Raw genomic sequence first — 23,063 nt, forward strand, 5'->3', positions numbered from 1 at the left:
AGGCCCTCCAGAGCCATGTTTGCCAGCGCTGGGACCAGCTAGAGCTCCTTCACCGTTTCTCCTCCATCTTGCTCTACAAACCTTCAGCTGCTCTTTGCAGCTGTTAAACAGGCTGAACTTTCTCAAAGTATTTTTAGCGAGGGCTCGTTATGGGGGTTAGGGGAAGTAAGCTCCCATTCCAGGAAGCAGAACTCACAGCCCTCGGTTTTACTAGGAAACCACAGGGTAATGTGGAAGAAACTGTTGTCTCGCAGGCCCGTAGTTCTGCCCTCCGTATTTTCGTTTTCCAACAGCTATGTGTTAGATGTCTCCGCGGCAGGTGGCTTCAGCGCGGTTGTTCCTTGCCTCATGCAGCTGGACCTTCCTGCTGTGGAGTTTTCATATGTGCAGAAAACGTACAGGCAGGGGCAGCTCTGGGAAGAATGGCAGAGGAGGTAGAAGTGGGAGCCGGAGGTCGAGGAAGCCTTCTTAGCTATCCCTTTCCCATTTCCCAAGGACCACATTGCCGGAGTCCCTGCCGGAGGATTCCCTCCATTTCTCTCTGACAACACTGACGATCTGCGTTTGCTTGTTATATAGTATTGCCCCCTGGTGGTGCAGGACCGTCAGGCCCTGCATTAAGTGAATCCAGAATGCCGTTGGTCTGAGTTCTCAGTCAGCGATGGGGAAGACAGGAGAAATTTTATTTATTTATTTATTTATTTATTTATTTATTAAGGATTTCTGCCTCCTCCCCGCAACCGCTTCCCATTTCCCTCCTCCTCCCCCGATCAAGTCCCCCTCCCTCATCTGCTCGAAGAGCAATCAGGGTTCCCTGACCTGTGGGAAGCCCAAGGACCACCCACCTCTATCCAGGTCTCGTAAGGTGAGCATCCAAACTGCCTAGGCTCCCCCAAAGCCCTGGCTTTGGAGGAGAAATTTTTTTAAAGATACAAAGAAAGGACAGAATATCCAGCTCTTACCATGTACGACAGTGAATTTCTCCCTCTGGATTCGCGCTCTGGTGACCTGAGAGCCAGACAGTGACTCGCTGTTGTTAAATTCTTTTTTTCATTGTTGTTCTCGTTGTTTGGTTTGGTTTGGTTTTGCTTTAAAAGTCTGGGGCAGAGAAATGGCTCAGTTAAGAGCACGTGCTGCTTTTGAAGAAGGCTTGGGTTAGGCTCCCATCCACCCCAATGGCAGCTCACACCTTCCACAGCCCCAGATTCAGGCTATATAAAGCCACCCTCTAGCCTCTGAGGATACCAAGCTCGCATGCGGTAAAAGTACACACATACAGGCGAAACCTGCATGCACACAGGAAATCAAGATAAATAAATCGTTTTTAAAAGTCACAGGTTAAGAGGTCACCATGTTTTCTTGAAACTTAAAAATGTTTTGGGGGTTGCCTCTAAACAGAAGCGATGCAAATGGCTCAGAGAATAGATGTGCCCTATGAGGGAGTAGTCCTCGCGTGAGTCAGGAGGCTTTACCACTGTGTGCCTCAGCCTTTGTTTCTTGTTTGTGCAAGTGCCCCACTGTAGGTCTACCGGGTCAGGTTAATTTCCTGTGTGGCTCTGCTCCTTGTGGTCTCTTGGGAGCCCAGGCCTTTTCCATTTTATGTCCTATGCTCCTCCAGCACCTTGAGAACTTTCCCAGCAGCTTAGAAGCGGTAACTGAGGTTGTACAAGACAATGACATGAGCCAGACTTGGAATTCACGTTCACTACTTGTGCCCACTTTGAGTGTTCTATTGGCCAGGATCCATTGCATGGCTGCACTGCCTGCAAGGGAGGCTGAGACATGTATTTAGTTGATTGCTCTGGAAGAGAGGTGAATGGTTTGTGTAGATCTCTCTCTCTCTCTCTCTCTCTCTCTCTCTCTCTCTCTCTCTGTCTGTCTTTCTCTCTCTCACACACACATATGCACACACAGAGAGAGACAAAGAGGAATAGAGAGGGACGGAGATAGATAGGGAAACCCTGCATTCTAAAAGCATGAGAAGTAATGTCATGGCTTCTGCCACGGTTTCCCAGACCGCCTTGCCTTTCACTGTGCTTACTCAAGCTGAGTTGGTGGTTGTAATTGGGCAGGGATGTTTTTCAACTTCTTCGTCTAGAAAGAAGAGAGTTTTCAAACACAATGTGGATGAGTTTCCTGGTCCTGGGATCAGTCCAGCAGACACTATGTCTTCTAAGTAAATTTTCAATTGGAAACTTGAGATAATATAAAGATGTAGAAATGGAAGTATTGAGTTCAGAGAATTTTCATTGTGTCAATATGGCCAGGTCAACACTGCCCAGCTCAAGAAATAGACCATTATCCAGTTTCACAAGCTGGCCACAGATGTGGAGGAATTCCTGTGTGTGTGTGTGTGTGTGTGTGTGTGTGTGTGTGTGTGTACTGTTGGCACATCATTTGGGCTATGGGACCTCTCTCTGTCTCTCATCAAAATTTTTCATGCAACATTTTTGTCATGTTTTCCCCTCCCCCAACTCCTCTCTGACCCTTCCCATTTTCCTATATACCCAACTTTATGATTTCTCCTCTCAAAAAAAAAAAAACCGTAAAACCAAAAACAAACAAAACCAATAAACCAAAATGAAACAAACAGCACAGAAAAACCATGGAGTTCACTTTGTGTTGGCTAACTACTCCTGGGCGTGGGTCTGCTCTGGAGTGTTGCGGATACACACACTGAGAGTCCACTGGGGAAAGCCAGTTTTCCCTTTGCTGGTGGGTATCAACCACAGAGAGCTTCTTGGGAAGGGGTGGGGCTTCCTGCTCATGGGCCACTCTCAGTGCTGGAACCTGTGCAGGTCACGTGTGTGCTGCCACGGTTCCTGAGTTCACGTGCGCAGCAGTCCTGCGGCTTCCGGAGTCACTGTGTCCTGGGGTCACCTTCACCTCTGGCTCTTATAGTCTTCCTGTCTCTTCTGCATAGAGCCGTGAGCCCTGAGGGAGGGCCTTGAGGAAGACATCCCGCTTCTGAGTGTCCAGAAGTCCCTTGTGCTCAGTGCCTTGTCCAGCTGTGGCTGTGTGTTAATGCCCGTTCACGGTAAGAAGCAGCTTCCTTGGCAAGACTGGGTTTGTCCATGTTAGTGCCAAAGCTGACGAGGCTGGCAGGGCCTGGGCTCGGCCCTCCTGCTACCATTGTCTGTGCAGGGCTGGGCTAGCAAAGATTCTTTATCTGGAACAGTGTGGTTCTAGGAGTTGTCCCGGGCCTAGCGGGATGGGTTTGAAGGGTGGGGTTTTATGACGGAGCTGGCAGGAGTCACTGGCTTGAGAGATGCCTTGGTCTCATGCGGCTCCCGATCTCCTGGCACCAGCTTGCTCAAGTGCTCCAGAGCCATCACCACGGCCTTGCTGCAGTCATTGCCATCCCTCCACGGATCTAACTCCTCAGGGCCGTGAGAAGCTTCTAGAACCTAAGTGGTCAGGAAGGTATGCACACGGCCCGGGGTTAAAAAGTTCAGAATGTAATCTGAGATAGACTTGGATACCAGCTCTGCTTTCCCATGGGCAGGCAGTGTGACCTTGGGCATCTCCTTTGACCTGAGACTCAATATCATTGCTTATGAAATTCAAAGGAGAGCACTGCCTCTTTAACTCATTGAGTAAATGACATTAACTCATCTGTGTGACGCACTAGGCACAGGACCTAGCTCCCAAGTGTCAGTGAGGCTTAGTTATGTGTATCACGCCATGGTCACCCCTGGAGAATGGCTTGGGGACACCTAGGTGAAAACAGATTTGATCTGAAGCTTGATCCATGCCAGTCACATTGATTTTTATTCCTCTCACTGTGTCTGTCTTTATCCTATCTCTACTAATATGAAAACAATCAGTTTCTCACAACCAAGATGCATTGTCTGTGTGAAATTCAGGGTGATCCTGTGGCAGTTTATAAAGCAACACCTGCTCTGTGCTATGGTGCTGTAGCACCTGTACTACGTGTACTATGGTTCTACACCTGTAGGTAAGACAGACGGTTCACAAGCCGGGCAAAGGCCTTGAGAGTGACACACGCACACACACACACACACACACACACACACACACACACACACACAGAGACAGAGGCATGGGTCATCCTCGGATTTCCCAAGAATGCCAGCTTGAATCAAGAACGCCCACTTTATTGTGTTCCAGGGCAGCTTATATAAAGTCTCCTTGACCAATGGCCATGCCCTAGCTCTCTGGAGTTTCAGCTGCAACCCACCAGAATCCGCTCCCCTGCTATCAGGACCTGATGAGGGCCTTGTGCTCAGAGCAGCTGCAAGCATAGGAAAAACAAGCTGTTTACTTTGGCACAGGAAATTCAGGTTCTGGGAGTCCACAGCCCCCAACAGCAGTTTAATTTGAGTTCTGATAAGAACCTAATTGATGTAATTGTAGATAATTAAATGCTTAAAATACAAAGTGCTTTTTTTCTTAATTCCCCAGAAAGCAGAGGATAAGGTCAGACTTCAGAATCCCTTAATTTAGGCTCAGGTAATGGCTTGTGTACTTGATTGTGTTTGTTTGTCTGTTTTTTGTTTTGTTTTCCCCAAGACAAGGTTTCTCTGTGTATCTCTGCTTGTCCTGGAACTCGCTCTGTAGACCAGGCTGGCCTTGAACTCACAGAGATCTGCCTGCCTTTGCCTCTCAAGTGCTAGAATTAAAGGCATGAACCACCATTGCCAGGCTTTTACCTACTTAATTTAACCTCAACTGAGAAGCCTAGATGGAAGACAGTCTTATTCTCAATCCATGCTGCTTGCCTGAAAAGTTTCCTGGACTCCCTTGCAGCTAGGGTTCTCAGGTAGAAATAAATTCCTCTTAGTGATCTTTCTTGTGAGATTTTTGGAAGGTAGAACACAGTAAGTCTTCTTTCAAAAGAGTTTGACAGTAATGAAGCCAATCCAAGAGGGCCACCAGCTTCAAGAGTGACAGAATTGGTTGTGCTAATAGTTATGGTGCCAGTTATAGCAACTGCTTGCTGTCCTCAGTTGAGATATATAGTCTACATGTCTCGAATGTAAGGATTGTGACATTTCCTCATATTCCAATGATAGTTGTCACCACTATTCATAGTCTTCTCTAGCCCTTACTACAACTTATTAGCCTTTGATTCCCTATATGAAAACCTTTTGTAGGAAATACTCAAGTGTCTACTGGGTTTTTGTATAGGATATGAATGGCATCGGATGATATACTACTAGTACCTTAGGAGCACAAAGCTTTGTCAAGCAATTAAATATAAAACTCTCTTTTGCAGAAGAGCATTCAGTCAGTGGCTGTCACTAGTAGCTACAAGGCTATTTGTGCATCTCGCTGCCCACTAGTATCAGCAGGACTTTTCCCCTTTTGGTTTCTGCAGGCAGTCAAGAGGTATCTAAAACAAGAAGAAAATTAGCCTTTGGCTAATGCTGTTTTTTCCTTATGCTCTTGCCAACAGTTCGTGTTGCTTTAAGAGATTAGGCCATTTTATGGCTTGCCTCATAGCCCCGCTGTCTGCAGGGAAGTTATGTCCTGACTGGCTTGGCACGTCCTGCTTGATGGAGACCAGGCCTGCTGTAGGGCCGAGAGTAAGCGGGTTATTTGATCTCTTGACTGTGGCTCTTACAAGTCTCATGGAGAGAGTTCTTACCCACAGAGCTCTGCTAGGCTACTTGTCCCAGTGCAGCCAAACACCAGAAATTATGCCACCAGCACTGCCAGCTCACGTAAGATGCAAGCATGCCTGTGCAGATGGCTCATGTCAAAGTTTTAAGTGTCACATGCTCTTGAGGCACCACCGAGCTCAGCACCAGAAACCAGTGTTTTGTTTTATTTGAGAGTAGAAAACTCATTATTTGAGGACTATCGAAAAATCCCCTCCCCTAAACTGGAATCCAATCCTTTTGACTCAGCACAAAAATCAACCCCAAATGGATCAAAGACCTGAGGATCTGAAACTGACATTTCAAGAAGAAGGGACGCACTCCGAGACTTTGGCACAGGCAGGATTCTCTGGAGAGGATCCAGACAGCACAGGAAAAGGCTGCCACTGCAAGGTGGGGTCCCAAGAAGACAATGGACAGTCGTGAGATGACTACAGAATGGAGGAGGTATTTGCCAGCGCTTCAGCTGACAGACAACAGACACCCATAATACATAAAGAACTCTATTATTATTATTATTATTATTATTATTTATTATGACAGGGTATCAACTTGTTCCAGTTAAAATGGCTATTACAAAAAAGAAAGAACGAACAATAAAATCCCGGAGAGGATGTGGAGGAAAAGAAACTTGTGAATACATTTGGTGAGAATCATTCAGGGCAGTCACGATGTCGAGCAAGTATGGAGGTTTCTGCCACATGACGCACAGGGACACACCAGCTCATGGCCCAAGGAAATGGAATCCGCATGCCTGTGCATACACAGGCCTCATCGATAGCCAAGATGCGGATGCAGCCTACAGAGCCAGAAGCCGATGGATAGGGAAGCGAATGTGGGCTTGCGTCTAGACAATGGAGTGTCACTGACCAGAAAGAGGAATGGAATCCTGAACCCAGTCATTAGCAAGAGCAGGAGCAGACGTGTACTAGCCATGGACTGTTTTCTAAAGTGCATGTAATGTTTACATATGAGACTATTACTAAAGCTAAAAACACACACAGCATCATGCACTAGAAAAAAGTGAGAAGGACTGGCTGGGGAGATGGCTCAGGGGCTCAGAGCCCTTACTGCTCCTGCAGAAGACCTGAGTTCAGTTCTTGGCACACGCAGCAGGCAGCTCACAACCACCTCTAATTCCAGATCCAGGACACCCAGTACCCTCTCTGGCCTCTACAGGCACCTGCATACATGTACCTGTGCACAAACATGTACATAAATATTAAAAAAGAATTTTTAAGAATGGGACGGAAATCCACTAAAACATTTAAGGAATTAACTCCAGATGGTGAGATGAATGACGTATTCCTAGATTTCTGCTTTAAAACCAAGTAAGACCCACATTTTCTCAACTAGGATGACTGTTACATATTTATTTATTTGCATATACAGTGTTTTGGACCTGACAACTTTTTAATGAAAATGGTATTTAATATGGCATGCATAGGGAAAGCAAACAAATTGAGTGTAGGGCTGAGTGGATTTTCATTAAGTGAACATAGCCAGCACTGAGGTCAAAATAAGTCAGTCATTACTGCACTCCTATCTCCAATAGCAACCCCTACTCGATACTTGTGGCAAGGAGGACCCTTTCCTGATTTATTGTGTTTTCTTATTTTTAAAGCTTTGTTGACTTTTATGTGTGTGCAAGCCTTCATGAGAATATTGCCCCACATGCTTGTAGGAACTCCCAGAGGCTAGAAGAGGATGTTGGGCCTCCTGGACCAGGTGCTCCAGGCAGTAATGAGCATAATTCAGGTGCTGAGAACCAAAACCAGGTCCTCTCTCTGCAAGAGTAGTTCTGCACCACTGAGCCATCTCTCCAGTCCCCCTTCTTCTGATTAAATGTAACAAACTCCGTTTGTCCCATTTTACTCTTCATAGGAACTGTTTTGTCTGTAAGCTTGTGCTTGGTATTTCCTGTGGAAGCCACCTGCATTACCACTGTCTGTAGTGGGAGTGTGTGGGGGTGGGGTGGGGTGGGGGAAGATGGCTCAGGAGCCAAGGGCTTGCTGTGCTTTCCCTGGAGTTCATTCGGATGGTTCTCACCCTAAAAGGTGCAAACAGTAGGATCCTGGGGCCTCATTGGTTAGCCAGTTTAGCCAAATCAGGGAGAGGGGAGGGAGGGAGGGAGGGAGGGAGGGAGGGAGAGAGAGAGAGAGAGAGAGAGAGAGAGAGAGAGAGAACCATTATTTCTGTTCTGTTCAAAATCAGCCTATGCAATGGCCCAAGATAGGCATTGAGCTCACAATCAAATCACCTCAGGCCCGAGTCCTTAGTCGGGATGTGGTCTCTCAGGGCCCTGTCCATCCCACAACTGCGTCCCCTGTGATTTCCTCAGCCTGGTGCCTTGCTCTCCATCTGTGCAATCAGCCAGGTCGTTCTTCAGACAAAGTTTGTTTGATCATAAAGTGGGCAGCACCACACTTCTTCCTCCCCATTCCAAGCCCCACCCCCACTAGCCTTCAGGGATCTCTGGGAAAATGGTCTGGAAAAGACAGAGGCATTTTTATGACTCTCTCCTCACCTAAACCTGCTGGGCTAGGACAGAGCACAGACCCTCAGGCTCTGACCATTATCCTCCAGTTTGGACCCCGGCTTTGATGTTGTCTACTAAATGTCCCCAGGTCACCCTTGAGCTCTGATCTCTCCAGCACCTAATAATTCAAACAGCCTAAAGTCAAGAGCAGCTAATCAGGCAACAGCCCTTACAGCTGCAGGATAGAGCTGACAAGAAAGGGTGTCGTTCTCAGGGGTTTGCCCTACTGCCTGATGACCAAGCCTGACGAGGCAGTGCGGTTGTTTCCAGCAAGGACAGGGTGGAGAGCTCCCTGGCTATGACCACTGGTTACAAGGTTGGAAACATGGTTGTCCTGGCTGGGCCATCAGGTGAGAATTAAATTTTAATTTAGAAAGTCCTTTCCCTGCAGCCCTGGTGGCCATCGTCTGGGTGATTGACTGGCTGGTTTCTTTCACCTTTGCTTGCCTTGGGGTTTTACTGGCAGCGGAAATGAAGGCTGAACCAGGGCAGGAAATTCCATGTACACAGGTGTTTCTGATTAGCCCTGTGCACCTCAGCCAGGGGCACAACCAGGGGCCAGGGATCTTTCTGGGAACCTGGAGCTCAGCTCTAGCCTGGCAGCTCTGGCGGCTTTGTATTTGGGGAAGGCTGGGCAGGACACTTGGGCTGCAGCGGGCATAGGTGCCCACTAATAGTGTCCTGCCTGACCCTAGGAACCCGGAGACCACCTGTCATTGGTACAGGATCACACAGCCTTTGCTCCTGCAGTGGGCAGCCAGGCCCCAGAAGCTGACCTGGGAGATTAGCATCCCCAAGGTGAGTTTACACGTTGTAGCCCGCTCTTCATGTGACTGACCTGCCCCCATTTTCACATCTTCCAAGAGGCTTAGAAATCCTAATGCACCCCACTCACTTAAAAGGGCATCTTCAGAGGGGTCAGGAAGGGCAGCCTTGGGCTTGGTCTGAGACGGCCATCTGCAGAGGCAGCTTCAGAGGCCAAAGCAGCAGCTTTCTCCTCCCCTCGTGCCTCTGTGCTGCTGCGGGACTAATTCCACTGTTAGTCTTTTGCTACCATGAACAATGGCTCTCACAGCTCCAGTACAATCCAGACTACACCTCAAGAGCAGAGGAACCCGAGAAATGATACACACAGACATGGGGCACCACTGAGCCAGCACCCCCACCCCACCCCACCTCGCTGTTTTCCCATCATAAGAGCACTCCGAGTCAGACTGGCATGTGGGCTAACGAAATAACCTTTGTCAACTCTCAGGTACATGCCTGGGTTTAGAGTGAGAAAATCCAATACAGAGCTCTCACCTGGGCACGTAGCCCTGGAATGGCCCCAAGGGAATTGCTCCAAAGGCACATTTTATGGATGCATTGGATTATAACTTCAAACACAGCCCGAGATACGGCAAACATTTCAAAGGTCTATCAGATGATTAGACAAAGTAACCGGTTAGACGGATAAAACAAGCATGGACCCAGACCCAGAGCCCAGGAAACAAAAGCCTGTCTGCCATGAGGAACACTGAATGACGGTGTAGTAATTGCTTATTTACTGGGCTTAAGCCACCTAATAGGTTATTGCGCCCAGCAACAGAGACAACACGAATGTGTATAAGATGCTGAATTCCAATCAGCCTAAGCCCCATGGCATCAGCAGAGGACGAGACCAGTGTGAGCTCAGATGTGGCAGGGACTGAGAAGGCCCTTGCCCCGCCGGGGATGTGGAAGCAGGCCGTCAGTGTGAATATGGGTGGCTGCAGATTGAAGGTTTCAGCCTGAGGCGTATGCTGGGGGTGTGTGAGACTGAGTCAGCACCACAGTCAGCCACGCGCCCACACGTGTGTGTGTGTGTGTGTGTGTGTGTCTGTGTGTGTATGTCTGTGTCTGTGTGTGTGTCTCTGTGTGTTTGTGTCTGTGTCTGTGTCTGTCTGTGTGTCTTTCTGTGTGTGTAGGTGTGCTCACCTGTGCTTGTGCAGGTTGATATGTGTCTTTCTCTAACACTCTTTATCGCCTATTCTATTCTATTCTATTCTATTCTATTCTATTCTATTCTATTCTATCCTATCCCATCCCATTCTATTCTGTTTGAGACAGGCTTTCTCACCGAACGTGGATCTTGCCATTTCAGTTAGACTGGCCAGCCTACAAGCTATGGGGACCTGCCTGTCTCCACACCTCCAGCATTGGGTATATAGCTGTATATATACACCTATATAGATATATAGGTATAGCTGCCATGTCAACTTTTTACAGGAACACTGGGGATCCAAAGTCGGGTCCTCACGCTTGAGTGGCAAGTACTTTGACTACTGAACCATCCCCCCCCATCCCATGGTTGGTCTTTCATAACTTAGGATCTCATACCCCTACACTCTGTAGGGATGGAGGGGGCAGGGAGAGCCCTACCTAATACTGGGTCTAAGAGAGAAGAGCCCCTTTCTCTGTGGCTGCACCTCAGGATATCTGACCTCTTTAGCTCTAGTGGCAGAGGATTTGTGCTGAGGTGTAGGCATGCTTTCTGCCAAGATCCAGAGGGCCTTCAGATCCCCTGAAGTCCACTGCATTCTACCAGAAGAGGGTTCCAGGTCATTCTGTGTGCAGAGCCCGTCAGCGGTAAGCTATTCCATGGCTATTCCACGGCTGGGCCTTAAGCCGCCCTTTCTGAGGATCTCTTGCCCTCAGTGAAGTCCCAGCTAGCGGCTGCGGGCGGAGCTCTGCAGGTTGGGCAGTGACTGAGATCTCCAAGAGCTGGCTGCCTATCCTGGTGAACAGCAAGAGAGAACACTCTCCTCCTCCACCCCGTCTTAGTCCACTGCCCATCATCCAAGCACAGCTTCTTCTAGAAACCTTTTCTCACCAGCCTTAGTCTGAGCTGAGAGTCCTGCTAGAAACCAGATAGGGTTGCTCCTCCCTATAGGGCAGGATCTTTGCTTTCCACGCTCTCAACAACCCACCATCTCACTCCGCCACCACAGGCTCTCAGAGGCCGGCCTTGGGTCATTCTTACTGAGCATGCTGTGGACGCAGGACCTTTGGAACAACAGGGGTTCACAACTCTTAGTTCCTTATCTGTAGCTTCTTGATATTTCTTTAGGTTTTCCACCCACCCCACTCACCCCACCCACCCCACCCTGGCTCTTCCTTCCCTGGGACATAACTAAAACTAGTTCACCACCCTTCTTTGTGTCTGCCATTCCTCCTGAGGTCATCAGTGCGGTTCCTTCTGGGAGAAACTTGGCTCTGACCCAACATCCAGCTTCCCAGACCTTAGAAAGTTCTATCAGATGGGGGTGCCTGTTACCTGAAGGTGGGGTGAATAACTGCCTACCACTAGTGCTAAAGTACTGGTCTTCCGCTGTGCTGAGCCCTCCTCCACATGTCACCCCATCTTCCTTGGCATCCATGAGGTGAGAGATGCTTGTGTTACACACACAAAACAAACACGGGTGGGGGAAGCTAGAGAAATGTCTCAGTAATTATTAAGAGCACTTACTGCTCTTTTGGAGGATCCCAGGGTTTGATTCTGACCGCCCACGTGGTGGCTCACAACATACTGTAACTTCCTGCCTCTGTGGGCACTGCAAGCACACAGCATAGAGACATACATGCAGGCCAAACACTCACACACAAAATTACACACACACACACACAAAAACAAAAACAAACAAACAAACAAACAAAAAAACAAACAAGGAAGACTGGGTGAGGTTGATTGTTGCTAAGGTCACAGAACTAGGAAGGGGTAGAACCTCGGTCTTGATTTCGGCTACCTAAAGCCAACATCTAGGCTTTTCTTTCTTTAAATTCCTTTGCTTGCCTGGTCTGTTTTCTGCAGAATTTTGGGAAGTGCTGGCTCTGTTTCATCAGCAGGGCCTGATGTAAGGTCCCTGGGTCTTCCCTTGTTGTCCCTGAGGCAAACCTTGGGTGTGCAGAACATTGTATTAATATCCAAAATGTCTAGAACAAGCTGGCCCCGCGCCCTGGATGTGGAAATGCCATTTGCAGTCGGCACAGCGGTTGGAGTGGTGTCTTTGGTGTACTGAGTCAAGGGACCACATGGAAACACTTTAGCCTCGCTGGGCCCTGGAGAGGTCCTGGCTGGAAGCCATGAATGGCGGCAGGTCCAATAATTTGGAGAGGCATGTACGGCTGTGCCAAGAACTGAGGGGAGTTGTTTGGAGCCTGACCAGCCATTCCTGCTCATGGGGAAAGCCATCAAGAGATGGGCCCCAGCCCTGTGAGTGGAGCACTTCAGGACGAGCCGCTCTATGCTGTAAGGTTCTGCTGGGCAGTGAGCTTAGCCACTGAGGTTGGGGGCGAGCTGTTCTATGCTGGGTGGTAAGCATAGCCACCGAGGTCATGGACAAGTCTATTTCTGATCTTGTCTGCAAAGAGGAGGTGTGTCTTTTTCTTCTTCCTCCAATGGCCAGCCAATGGCCAGAGATCCCCCATTCAGGAGATTGTAACAGAGACCCAAAGGCGTTTGGTGTGTCTAGGAAGACAATTCAGGCTGTAACAGCTGACCGCGGGAGAAGCCATGGGGTACCAGCCTGTGAAGATGGGACATTCTGCACAGGTTCAGCTGGCTCTTTGAGCACATGGATGACCCATCCTGCGTCCCTACTCAGCCTGACCACACAGGCTGCAAAGCGCAGGCCCTCCCTGGGGCCTCGAGGGAAGATGGCCTCCCCCATCATCTGCAAACCTCATCTCCAGGCTCAGCACTTCCTCCCAGGTGGGGCTGCCCCTTCTCGAAGCTCAATTTCCCCATCAGCCCCAGGCCATATATCTTGCCTTGCTTTCTCCTGATGCTTTATAGCTTGCTGGAAACACGGTTCCCTAGCACTTCGGAAGGTACCACTTGAAAGCACCTCAAGCTAACCAATGCGATTCTTTTTTAATTTGAGGGGGCTTATTTCTCTGAATGGCTTTCCTGACCTTAGCAGGGCATGCCCCCCGATATTAAACATTTTTTTCTTTAAAAAGAGTGCAAAAATGACTCACATCTGTTTGATATTTAATTCAAATTGAATGGCAGGATAGGAACAAAATTGCACTGCAAACGACCATAAAGCGTGATTTTTAAGAGAGCCAAGCACGCCAAACCTACAGAAAACAGAGAGATACAAAGACAGAAGGGATGGAGCCTGGGCAACGGGTGTCTCCTGCCCGGAAGCTGAAGCAACAGTGGCACTGAGAGAGAAGGAGGTGGGAGAAGGGGACAGTGTACACTGGAGGCTGTGTGGGGCTGCTTTCCAGACCCAGCAGGGTCCAGGAGCCCAGCGCTGGCAGCTGCAGGGTGAGGTGTCATGGGGCCCTGCAAGGGCTGCTGGGTAGCTCTGCACAGATAACATGGGTGACCAACCATGCACTGCCCTGTTCTTAGCGACCAGGAGACCAACTCAGAGAACCTAGGCTAAAACCCTTTGCTCCTGCTTCCTGCTGATCCATTTTCCAGAAGCATTAGCATCCTGTATCCCAGAGGGCAGAAGATGAAGTTTAGAGAACCCTGTTCTTCCAACCTTGTGAGAAGGAAGGGGGTCTCTAGGTGCCTATGTGTGACCCTCAATCTGTCACTGACTCTGGAAAGACGAGATTATGGCCGTTTATCTGCTACTCCCTACCAGGCTGCATTTTAAGGGCTGCCTGATTCCAGTTCTTGCATAGGCTCTCCAGTTATAAAATACGACAGGCCACCCTTGCTAGGCAGACCTCAGCAATGAGGCTCCACCAGGCAAGCTCAGAGCTAGCCATGGGCTGCCCTTTATCTGTGGATGGAGGAATGGGAGGTAAGCAAAGCCCGAGGGCCACCACTGACCGCCTGAGAAGGCCGGGCTCCCTTCTGCTCTCTGACCCTGCATTTCCTCATCTAGAACATGCTACAACTAAGCCTTCTCCTGAAGTTACTTCTGACCTCTGTGGTGCTTTAAAAAAGAAAATTGTTCCTGCGTGGTAAAATCATTTCATGTTTTAAAGGCATTTTTACTTTGCTTATTTTCTTGTCCCAACCAGCACCCGAGTACTGGAGACAAGAATGCTCTCCATGCAGCAGGGGACTGAGGCTTTGTCATAAGCATTGGTTGTTAAAGACTACGAAATGTCAGATTAGCGAGACGGCTCAGCCATTAGGAGCACTTGCTATTCTCACAGAGGATCCAAATCCAGTCTCAGCACCCACACAGTGGCTCAAAACCATTCATAATGTCAGTTTCAGAGGATCATAAGGCATACCCTTCAAGCACAGACACACATGCAAACCACACATTCATATATATATATATATATATATATATAGATAGATAGATAGATAGATATAGATATAATCTTTAAAAAGATCATGAGATGTGAGACATCTAAGTAGAACCAAACCATTTAATTTAATAATAAGATATATTTGGGGGCTGGAGAGATGGCTCAGTGGTTAAGAGCACTGGTTGCTCTTCCAGAGGTCCTGAGTTCAATTCCCAGCAACCATATCATGGCTCACAATCAAGTGTAGTGAGATCTGGCGCCCTCTTCTGGCGCACAGGCATACATGCATCCATAACAAAATAAGCCTTAAAAATGTTAAATAAGCAGTGTGATGATGGCACCATTGGGGCGTGGTCTCTCAGCGGCTATTGGCTGAAGAAGCCGAAGTAGCTCCCGCAACAGAGCAAAACCGTTTTCATCTTCTCAGTTGAGCACCCGGATGTTCAAAGTCCATTTGGTTGGCTCCCGCAACAGCTTTACCAAGGCTTCATCAAGGGTCAGCTCAGCCTTGTCCTTAGAAGCCTGCTCTTGCCCCACCAAAATTATTCTTCACAGCTGACCCTCCTGCCTACCGGGAGCCAGGCAGCTGCCAGTCTATAGGCATGTCTGAGAGTTTCTGCCACATACAGGGTTTTTTCTGGTAGCAAGTAGACATCTAAAATGAACCCCTGCGGAGATGGGGACTTTTGTGCCACAGATAACTGCTTTCAGTGCCCCAGCATTGGTGTGGAGCTGGGTGGTAGAGGGCTCTTATCAGCAGAAGCAGCCAGGGATCTTTCTGTAAGGATCCAGTGGCTAATGTGTCTGCTGGTGCTTGGTGCATGGTCCATGTAGTAATAAGTTGTTTTCACATGTTGGGTTATTCCACCGTCACAGAGGGGAGGAAGGTGCTAACAGTATTCTCATTTTAGACAAGGAAATGGTGGCATGTGTGATGATGAGGTTGTTAGAATCAGTGGAGAACATTTAGGATTTGGGGATTGGTCTTCTCTGGACACCTCTGCTCTATGCCCTGACTCCTGAGAAGGGGAAGAAAAGCAGGGCATTATGACATCCTGGTAATGGCTTAGGCGAGCCCAAAAAGGCTATGTCTGTGTGTCACTATGCTGTACCCATCCTCTTTTCTACAGATGCTTAGGTTAGAGAGACCGGGGACAGAGCTCCTGGGCAGTGGTGTCCTCTGTACGGTGAGAGACTGGGGACAGAGCTCCTGGGCAGTGGTGTCCTCTGTACGGTGACTCTCCCTCCCAGCACTGCATTGTACATGGTGGACACTGACAGGGAGCACACGGAGCTTGCTTTGGAGTTTGGTCCACCACACTCTTCTCGCCTCCGTTCTGTCCTGCAGGGATCCAGGCCCTTCAGGCCAATAGTCAGTCTCAGAATCCTTCGTCAACTGTTCCTGCCAATGGGAGGTCTATTGGGAGATGGGGGCTCACGAAGAGGGGAGCCACCCCACCGTCTCTGCCTCTTCCTACCAACTCACGAGCCACTTGTGATCCCAGCTGGCCATGGCAGTTCAGGATCGGGGCCACCCTAGTGTCTCTTACACCACCCCCAGTTGCAGGGGTGCAGCCAGCCAGCAGTGGTTATAATGTCTTCGCATGCCCATCTCTGAGTTCTACTTCCTCTTTAGCAGCTCAGCAGTTCTCTCACTTGTGTCTCCAATTCCCCAAATTACATTTTTTAATTTTTCAATACTTGTGTTTGTCTTTGTTTGCCTGAATTGACCCCGGATGACTAAAACTCTCTAATCAGGGATACTTGATAGTGTTCCTGTACCTAACCCATCTGAGACAGGCTCTCCGGGAGAATAGCATCATGACATCTGACCCTGCAGAGAAGCAACCCCAGAAATGTCAGGTCTGTCTGCCTGGCTGAGTCCTGGTTTCTCGGGCCAGCTTCTGCTTCCCTGAAGACACTCTCAGCCCCTGACTCCATAGCTTTAAAAGAAAGCAGACACCTTAGCCAGGCTTCCTTCCAGGAGTTAGGAAGCCAGACTCCAAGCCTGGAGCTGGGGGCTTCTCTGTGTTGATAGTATACAGAGGGATTAGGGGAGAAGAATCCCATTTCTCTAGAGCCAGGTCCACATGGTGACTCCTTCATTCCTGCATGGATATGATCATGACTTCGCGCTGCTTTTTTTCTGGCTCCTTCTTGTTCCTGAATGTCTAGAGCTGTGCCCTTCCCAGCAAGCACCCCCTCTAAGATGCAGATGTTGTCATGGGGATGGAGGCCATTTTTCTCCTGGAAATAAATACTAGAAAATCCGGGGCGAGGCTGGGGTGAGGACGGGTGAGTTGCGTGCTCTCCGGAGGACGGAACAAGCTCCCTCGCCAAATGGCACTTTAATGCCCTTGCAGTTCCCATGCCTAAAGAAGAAGGTAATCACACTCCGCTGCTGGGGCTCACCTGGCCCTCCATTGCTCACTTGGGATGCTCCATTCCCTCTGGAGCATGTGATTGGGGAACAAAGGTAAGTGGGAACAATCTTTTCCTCCATCACCCACCCCAGCAGGATTAATGCCTTGGCCATAAAGCGTTTACAAACTCTAAAGGGAGACAATAACTTTCCTTCTCACGGCCCCGTCACGAGGAGGTAGTGCATGTTTCCAATAAGCTGAAAATGTAGCTCAAATGGTAGGTTTTATTTCACTTTAATCCGCCTGTGAGTTCACATTAAAGGTAAGAGGAATCAGAGTCCCGCAATGTGAACCAAGTTCACTGAAATCAATGGCTTAACCCCCTCCCCCAGATCTTGGCCAGATGGAGGGGCTGAGGCAACAGATAGTGACTGCGACCCAGAGGCCGATGGAGTAGGAGGCAGTTGTCCCAGCTCGCGCTGGTTTCTGGGCAGCAGAGGTAGTGTGGAGCCGTGCACACTCAGTGAAGCTTGCTTGTTTCTGACACCTCGTGGCTGATGGCAGCCTGGTGGTGCAGTGGGTTGTTATAGAAATGATCCTCTGTCCAGGTCCTCAGCTCTACCAGTCAATCAGTCACTGGGAGGGCTGAAACCAGACCCCTCAACTAAAGCTTCCTTTACACATTAATGGAGCAACTGTTCCCTAGATGTCATACTGCTGTTCCCTCGGTGCCCTGCTGGTGCTCCCTCGGTGTCCTGCTGGTGCTTCCTCGGTGACCCATTGTTGCTCCCTCAGTAACCTGCTGGTGCTCCCTCGGTGACCCTCTGGTGCTCCCTTGGTGTCCCGCTGGCAGAACTGACTGCTGCTCCTTTGCCTACCAACAAGTATTCTTTCAGGTTAAGAACTGTCCTGTCCAGGCCTCTAGCAGGGTGGCCTCATGGTTCCCTATGGCTTCAAGCAGAACTGGTGTGTGTACATGGCAGGCTGGCACAGCAAGGTGGGTATTGCTGGTGTGTGCCTGGGATGGGAAGCAGAGAAAGATTTGGTAGGTGACTGGCCTGGACTCAGTCTAGCCAGAGACCCCTGACTGGCATTGCTCAGGGCCGTTCTCAGGGTCTCCTGGAGGAGCCTGCCCTCTTGCACCTCTATCGGAGACGAGAAGTGCTGGCAAGAGGACATCGTCTCTCCTTCACCATGACAGCCACCAGTGCTGGTGACAGCACTGTCTCCTTCACCATGACAGCCACCAGTGCTGGTGACAGGGCATCGTCTCTCCTTCACCATGACAGCCACCAGTGCTGGTGACAGCACTGTCTCCTTCACCATGACAGCCACCAGTGCTGGTGACAGGGCATTGTCTCTCCTTCACCATGACATCACCAGTGCTGGTGACAGGTCACTGTCTCCTTCACCATGACAGCCACCAGTGCTGGTAACAGGTCACTGTCTCCTTCACCATGACAGCCACCAGTGCTGGCGAGAGGGCACTGTCTCCTTCACCATGACAGTCACCAGTCACCATGCAAAATCGCAAAGCCCAGATTCCAGTTGAGTTGGGGTCCAGAGGCTTGAGGAGGAAGAGAAAGGAAACACTGCTGTGTTCTGTTTGAGGCAAGGAAGGGACCGACAGCTCTGTCTCATCCTCCCAGGCTCTCTGGTCTTCTTGACCTTGCTGGCTACTTAGCTTTTTCCACTGTGGGCCTCTGAGTGCTGGTGTCTGTGGGTTTACCTCAGACCTTTGTCACTGTTGGCCTCACATCCTCTGTCCAGCTCCATCCCAGCCACTGGGAGAGCAGCATCCCACAGTCCTGAGCAGACAGTGTCGGTTTGGGAAGGTGTGCATTATCAGTACCTGTGAGGATTAAATAGCTTCAACAGGCAGGGCAGGGAATGACCTTGGAATTTCCAGACGTCTTCTCTGGGATTGCAGTGGTCTGCGGTCCATCTGATCATAAGAGATTCTCCACATATGGCAGGTGCGTTTGCAACATATGTGTACACGTAACTGAGCCCACAGGATCACATATGCTTAGCTTGTTCCATTGCACTGGCCATCACTAACCGACCCTCCTGAACACTTACTGTGTGCCACAGACAACTGTACAGCCAGTGCCTCATTTTCCTTCTACAGTGACTCTATTGTAGGAGTCACAGGTCCAAAGATCATGGGATGGTAAGTGAGCAGCATGAATTGCCCAGAGAGCTCGAAACAACCTGTGTTTTGTGCATATAGGTGTTTGCATGTCTGCATGTTCGTATGCTTCCATGTGCTTACCCCCGTGGCCATACATGTTGCCCTGCTGGAAGGGGGGGGGGAGGCTTAGAACATTCTTAAGAGATGGTTAGATAAGAGCCTGTGTAGGCAAGAGAAGTGGTGGTGATGTCAAATCCACAAACCAGGGTCTTAAAGTCAACCTTGAAATCTCAAGTGATAGAGGGGGATGGGGGCATGAATCTGATGGCTTGAGTTTGTGTTTTGCCAGAGGAGGGAGGTCTAGCAGAGTTTGCTGTCTTGAATACTTAGCACAAGCCAGGTGTACGCTTGTGACTGACGCCTTGGGAGACAGATGCGAGGTAGCGAGCGCAAGGCTACTCTGAGACTCACAGTGAGACTTTGTCTACAAAAATACTAAAACTCAAGGAAAAAAAAGAATAAGAAGAGAACGAGGAGGAGGAAGGAACGTTTCCGAGGAGACTTTGTGAAAGGAGCCAGATGTTTCCTGGCGTTTCCCCTTCCTGTGTCTGGCCTGTCATCCTCTACCCACTTTTCCGCGTGAGAACCTCACAGACACTTCGCCCACGGAGGAAATGTGCTACGCTATCTCATGGACGGTTAGCAGGGATGGGCTCATGCCTTCCTGGATGGAGAGAGGTGCTCAGGCACTGTAGCCTGTTCTGAAAGTTCTTCAGAGGTACAAGGGGCTGCACCCAGAGACCCAGGTGCCTTCAGCCTTGGGTGGCCAGCAGTCTCTAAGTGTGGCTTCTCAAGCTTTGTCTGTGGGCAGCTGCTCTGTAATACACAGACTGGGCAGTGCTAGAATCTTCCAGGGATCTGTGCCTCCTTTAGAATTAGGGGCACATCAAAGCAATCCTGAGCAGAGGACTGCATCAGCTGAAACTACAGGCAGGGCCTCCTCCCCACTGCCAATAGTGTCTCTCCTTCTACAAACCTAGATCTTCTGATACGAAAGTAGCTTAAAGCCCCCTCCTCCCTCCAGGAGCCGCTCTGAAACAAAACCGGCAGAGTCAGAGAACACTGGAAGCCCTTGAGCTCTGGAGCCACATCACCGAGGTTCAAGTTCTCCAAGTTCCATGTTTGTGATGAGCCTCAGGATTTGTATATTTTGGCTTCCCTGTCTTTGGTCTCAGAATGGCTGGCCTTTCTTGAGTGCATTCTGTGTGGCAGGTATGGCACTAAGCATTTTCCATGTCCCGCCTCCTAAGAGCCTCTCAACTGTCCTGGCAGGTAGGTATGCTTGTCTTCCTGGCTTTCCAGAGGGGGAAATGGAGAGCAAGACAGGCTAAGTCACTTGCCCAAGGTCACCTGGGTCACAAATGACAAGGCCCTGGCTAGATAGTTAGCCTTCTGGGTCTTACGTTCCTTCTCTGCGAACTGCACTCGAGATTATCCGTGTCTATCTGGGGAACTATGAGGACTGAAAGGTAGTAACAGCTGGCTGCAGATTTCAAGGACTTAGACACTGTGACTTGCTTAGCAGAGGTATGGACATACAGTAAGTATCAAGTTCAAATCCACTTAATGATAGGGTAGATCTCAAACCCAATCAGAGGAGAGAGAAGATCCAATCCAACAGCTGAGATAAAATAATTAGGTCATTTGTTCCCATTGCTTATCTCTCCGGAGGAAGAGCAAGCTGCTGGAAGGCGTATTTCTAGGGCAAAGTGTGGGCTTATGGTGGTTACCCGAGTCTGAGGGACTCTCCTGCTCTCAAGAGTCAACGTGTTTCTAAGTGACAAGCAGCTGCTAGCCCTCTGCTCCCTTTTCACTAAGAAAATTCTCCAACCCTTGCCTGCTCCTGAACGATCCCATCCCCAACCCACAGGGAAGATAAGCCCAGCAGGCATCTGGTTTACTCTGAGTGGGATAACTTGGTTGACTTCAGACACAGCCTTGCCTTCCAACCATGAAATTAGTTCTGAAAGAGCCTACTTCTCTGGGAAACCATCTTTCCCTGAGGATCTTTGCCCTCTGGTGAGCAAAGGCCTTGGTCCAAAAGTGACAGAGAATGGGAGAAGAGAAGGAAGAAGAAGAAGAAGAAGAAGAAGAAGAAGAAGAAGAAGAAGAGAAGGAGGAGGAGAAGGAGGAGAGGGAGGAGGAGGAGGGAGGATGGGGAGGGGGAGAAGGGGAAGAAATAGTCAAGCAGTCCTGGCTCCTAGCTCCCCTCCTGGAAGCTCTGAGCACTGCTTACAGCCTTCCCAGAAACTCCTACCTACCTTCCCAATTTCCTCTCACACCTCTTCCAGGTCCCCCCCCCCCACACACACACACAGCTCCATACGACAACATGGCGTACATGTGGCCCATCTGGGGCTCAGGGAATCCTACTGAGTATGCCAGCTTAATGAAATACTTTCAGTTTATTAAATACAGGCTTTCCTAAGCCCCGAGTGCCTGTGGATATTTGAAAGCTGAAGGCAACCCCGAGCTACCCCAAATGTCATCTCTCTACGTGTCCTTGCATTCCTGTTGCGACCCTATGCTTCTGTTCTTCAGCAGCCAGTAAAATGAGCAACATAAAGTAACTGCAGACAGACAGGGGAGGAAATGGTGTGTGTATGGGTGGGGGTGTTGGGAGAGACTCCCAGAACCCCTCAGGGCCTCTTAAAGTATATGAAGTTCCCATTACCCAGAGCCATGAAGGGCACTTTTCCACCCATGGGCTGCTCAAAGTTTACAGAATCAGTTTGCTATGAAGGGGCGACCAGCAGGCCTTGCATGTCAGCTTCGTGTGTCAATCTCGTGTGCCGTAGCTCAAATATTTCAAACCCTGTTTTAGCAAGGCTTGCTCTCAGCCAGCAGGGCTGGCAGGGTGCTGTGTCTGGGGGTTCCCTCTGCAGTTTTATTTCTGTTGCTCCTCTGGGGCTTGGCTGGAAACTGCTGTCTGAGTCCAGGAGGAGCCATGGGGAGACCCCAAGAGACCATGAGTTGCCTCCCTCCGAACAGGAGGAGTCTCTTCCTTTACGTTTTCCCATTCGTCAGTCTCCTGGGCCTGGGGTCTGTAAATCAGGGGTGAGGAGCTGAACCGGAAGTAGCAGACAAAGGCATCAAGGGAGTCACCCCCCTCTCTGCGGACTACCATCTGGATGCCGGAGAAGGAGATTCTGTTAACAGCGCTGAGGGGCACCTGCTCCAGGTACCTCAGTGGCAGCCCATTGACCCACACACAGCTCTTCCGGGACAGTACCTTGAGGCAGAAGGCCAGCAGAGTGCTGCCTTTCTCCAGGTAGGGCTCCAAGGACAGATGGTGTCGAGACAGCTGGGGCAGCTGCAGTTGGATGTGGGTGTCCTTCCCTCGTCCCACCAACAGCCGACTGGTATCGTGCTGCAGCTGTAGTGGGACTTTGGCAAAGGCAACCTGGCTTGGTGTGGAGTGGTACAGGCTCACTTGCAGGATGGTGAGGGTCCTCTCCATGGATGAGATCCTGGACAAAGACACACACACCTTTGTGTCACCTTGGGGGTCCTGGGGCCATGTCTTGCCAATGAGGACCATGGCTAAATGGATACAGTTATTCTGCCCAAGCAAGGATGGAGTGGAGGTTGACATTAGTGTTGGAACTCTGTTTCTTCACAGCAGAACAGGACACATTGCCCGTCTTCCCTGGGTTTTACTATTTTGTAATAAAGGCATGCCTATCCTTCTAGGCATGGGATAAACCTTACCAGCTTACAGGTTGGAGTCTGAGAGTCTGCAGGTCACCAGAGACAGTTTGTCTCTGCGTTAGAGGAACAAGAAAGCAGACGCATGAGGCTTCCTTGTATCTGGCAGGCACGAACAAACAAAGCCTCGCAGAGCCCTTCTTTGAGCCAGGTGTCAGCCTGGGTGCTGTGGTGAGGCAGAAGGAGACAGGCCTTCACTCTTGGGGGCACCCCTCTTGAGGGGAAGATATGGTGCTTCCAGATATGGAGGTACAGAGCAACAGAAAGGGGTCCTGAACATAGCAAGCACCTTCTTGGTGCTTCCAACGGGCCAGCCACCATGTCTCCTGAACATCCGGGCAGAAGGCAGATCCTGGTGGAGACTGGGCAGAGGGAAGCTGGCTCACCGG

General features: G+C 49.7%; 1 protein-coding gene across 1 annotated transcript; it reads right to left on the reverse strand.

Annotated features, from left to right (window-relative positions):
• Nucleotides 1-3,203: 3,203 nt before the first annotated feature.
• LOC121444924 (TRAF-interacting protein with FHA domain-containing protein B-like) lies at nucleotides 3,204-22,426 on the reverse strand. Its single transcript, XM_041646871.1, has 2 exons — nucleotides 21,977-22,426; nucleotides 3,204-3,407 (listed from the first exon to the last, which is right to left on the reverse strand). Exons 1-2 carry the CDS (start codon nucleotides 22,424-22,426, stop codon nucleotides 3,204-3,206), a joined length of 654 nt encoding a protein of 217 aa, XP_041502805.1.
• Between the last annotated feature and the right edge of the window lie 637 nt (nucleotides 22,427-23,063).

The sequence above is a fragment of the Microtus oregoni genome, unplaced genomic scaffold (assembly GCF_018167655.1).
Source record: "Microtus oregoni isolate MIOR12 unplaced genomic scaffold, Mior012 000148F_ref0000004, whole genome shotgun sequence".
Lineage (NCBI taxonomy): Eukaryota > Metazoa > Chordata > Mammalia > Rodentia > Cricetidae > Microtus > Microtus oregoni.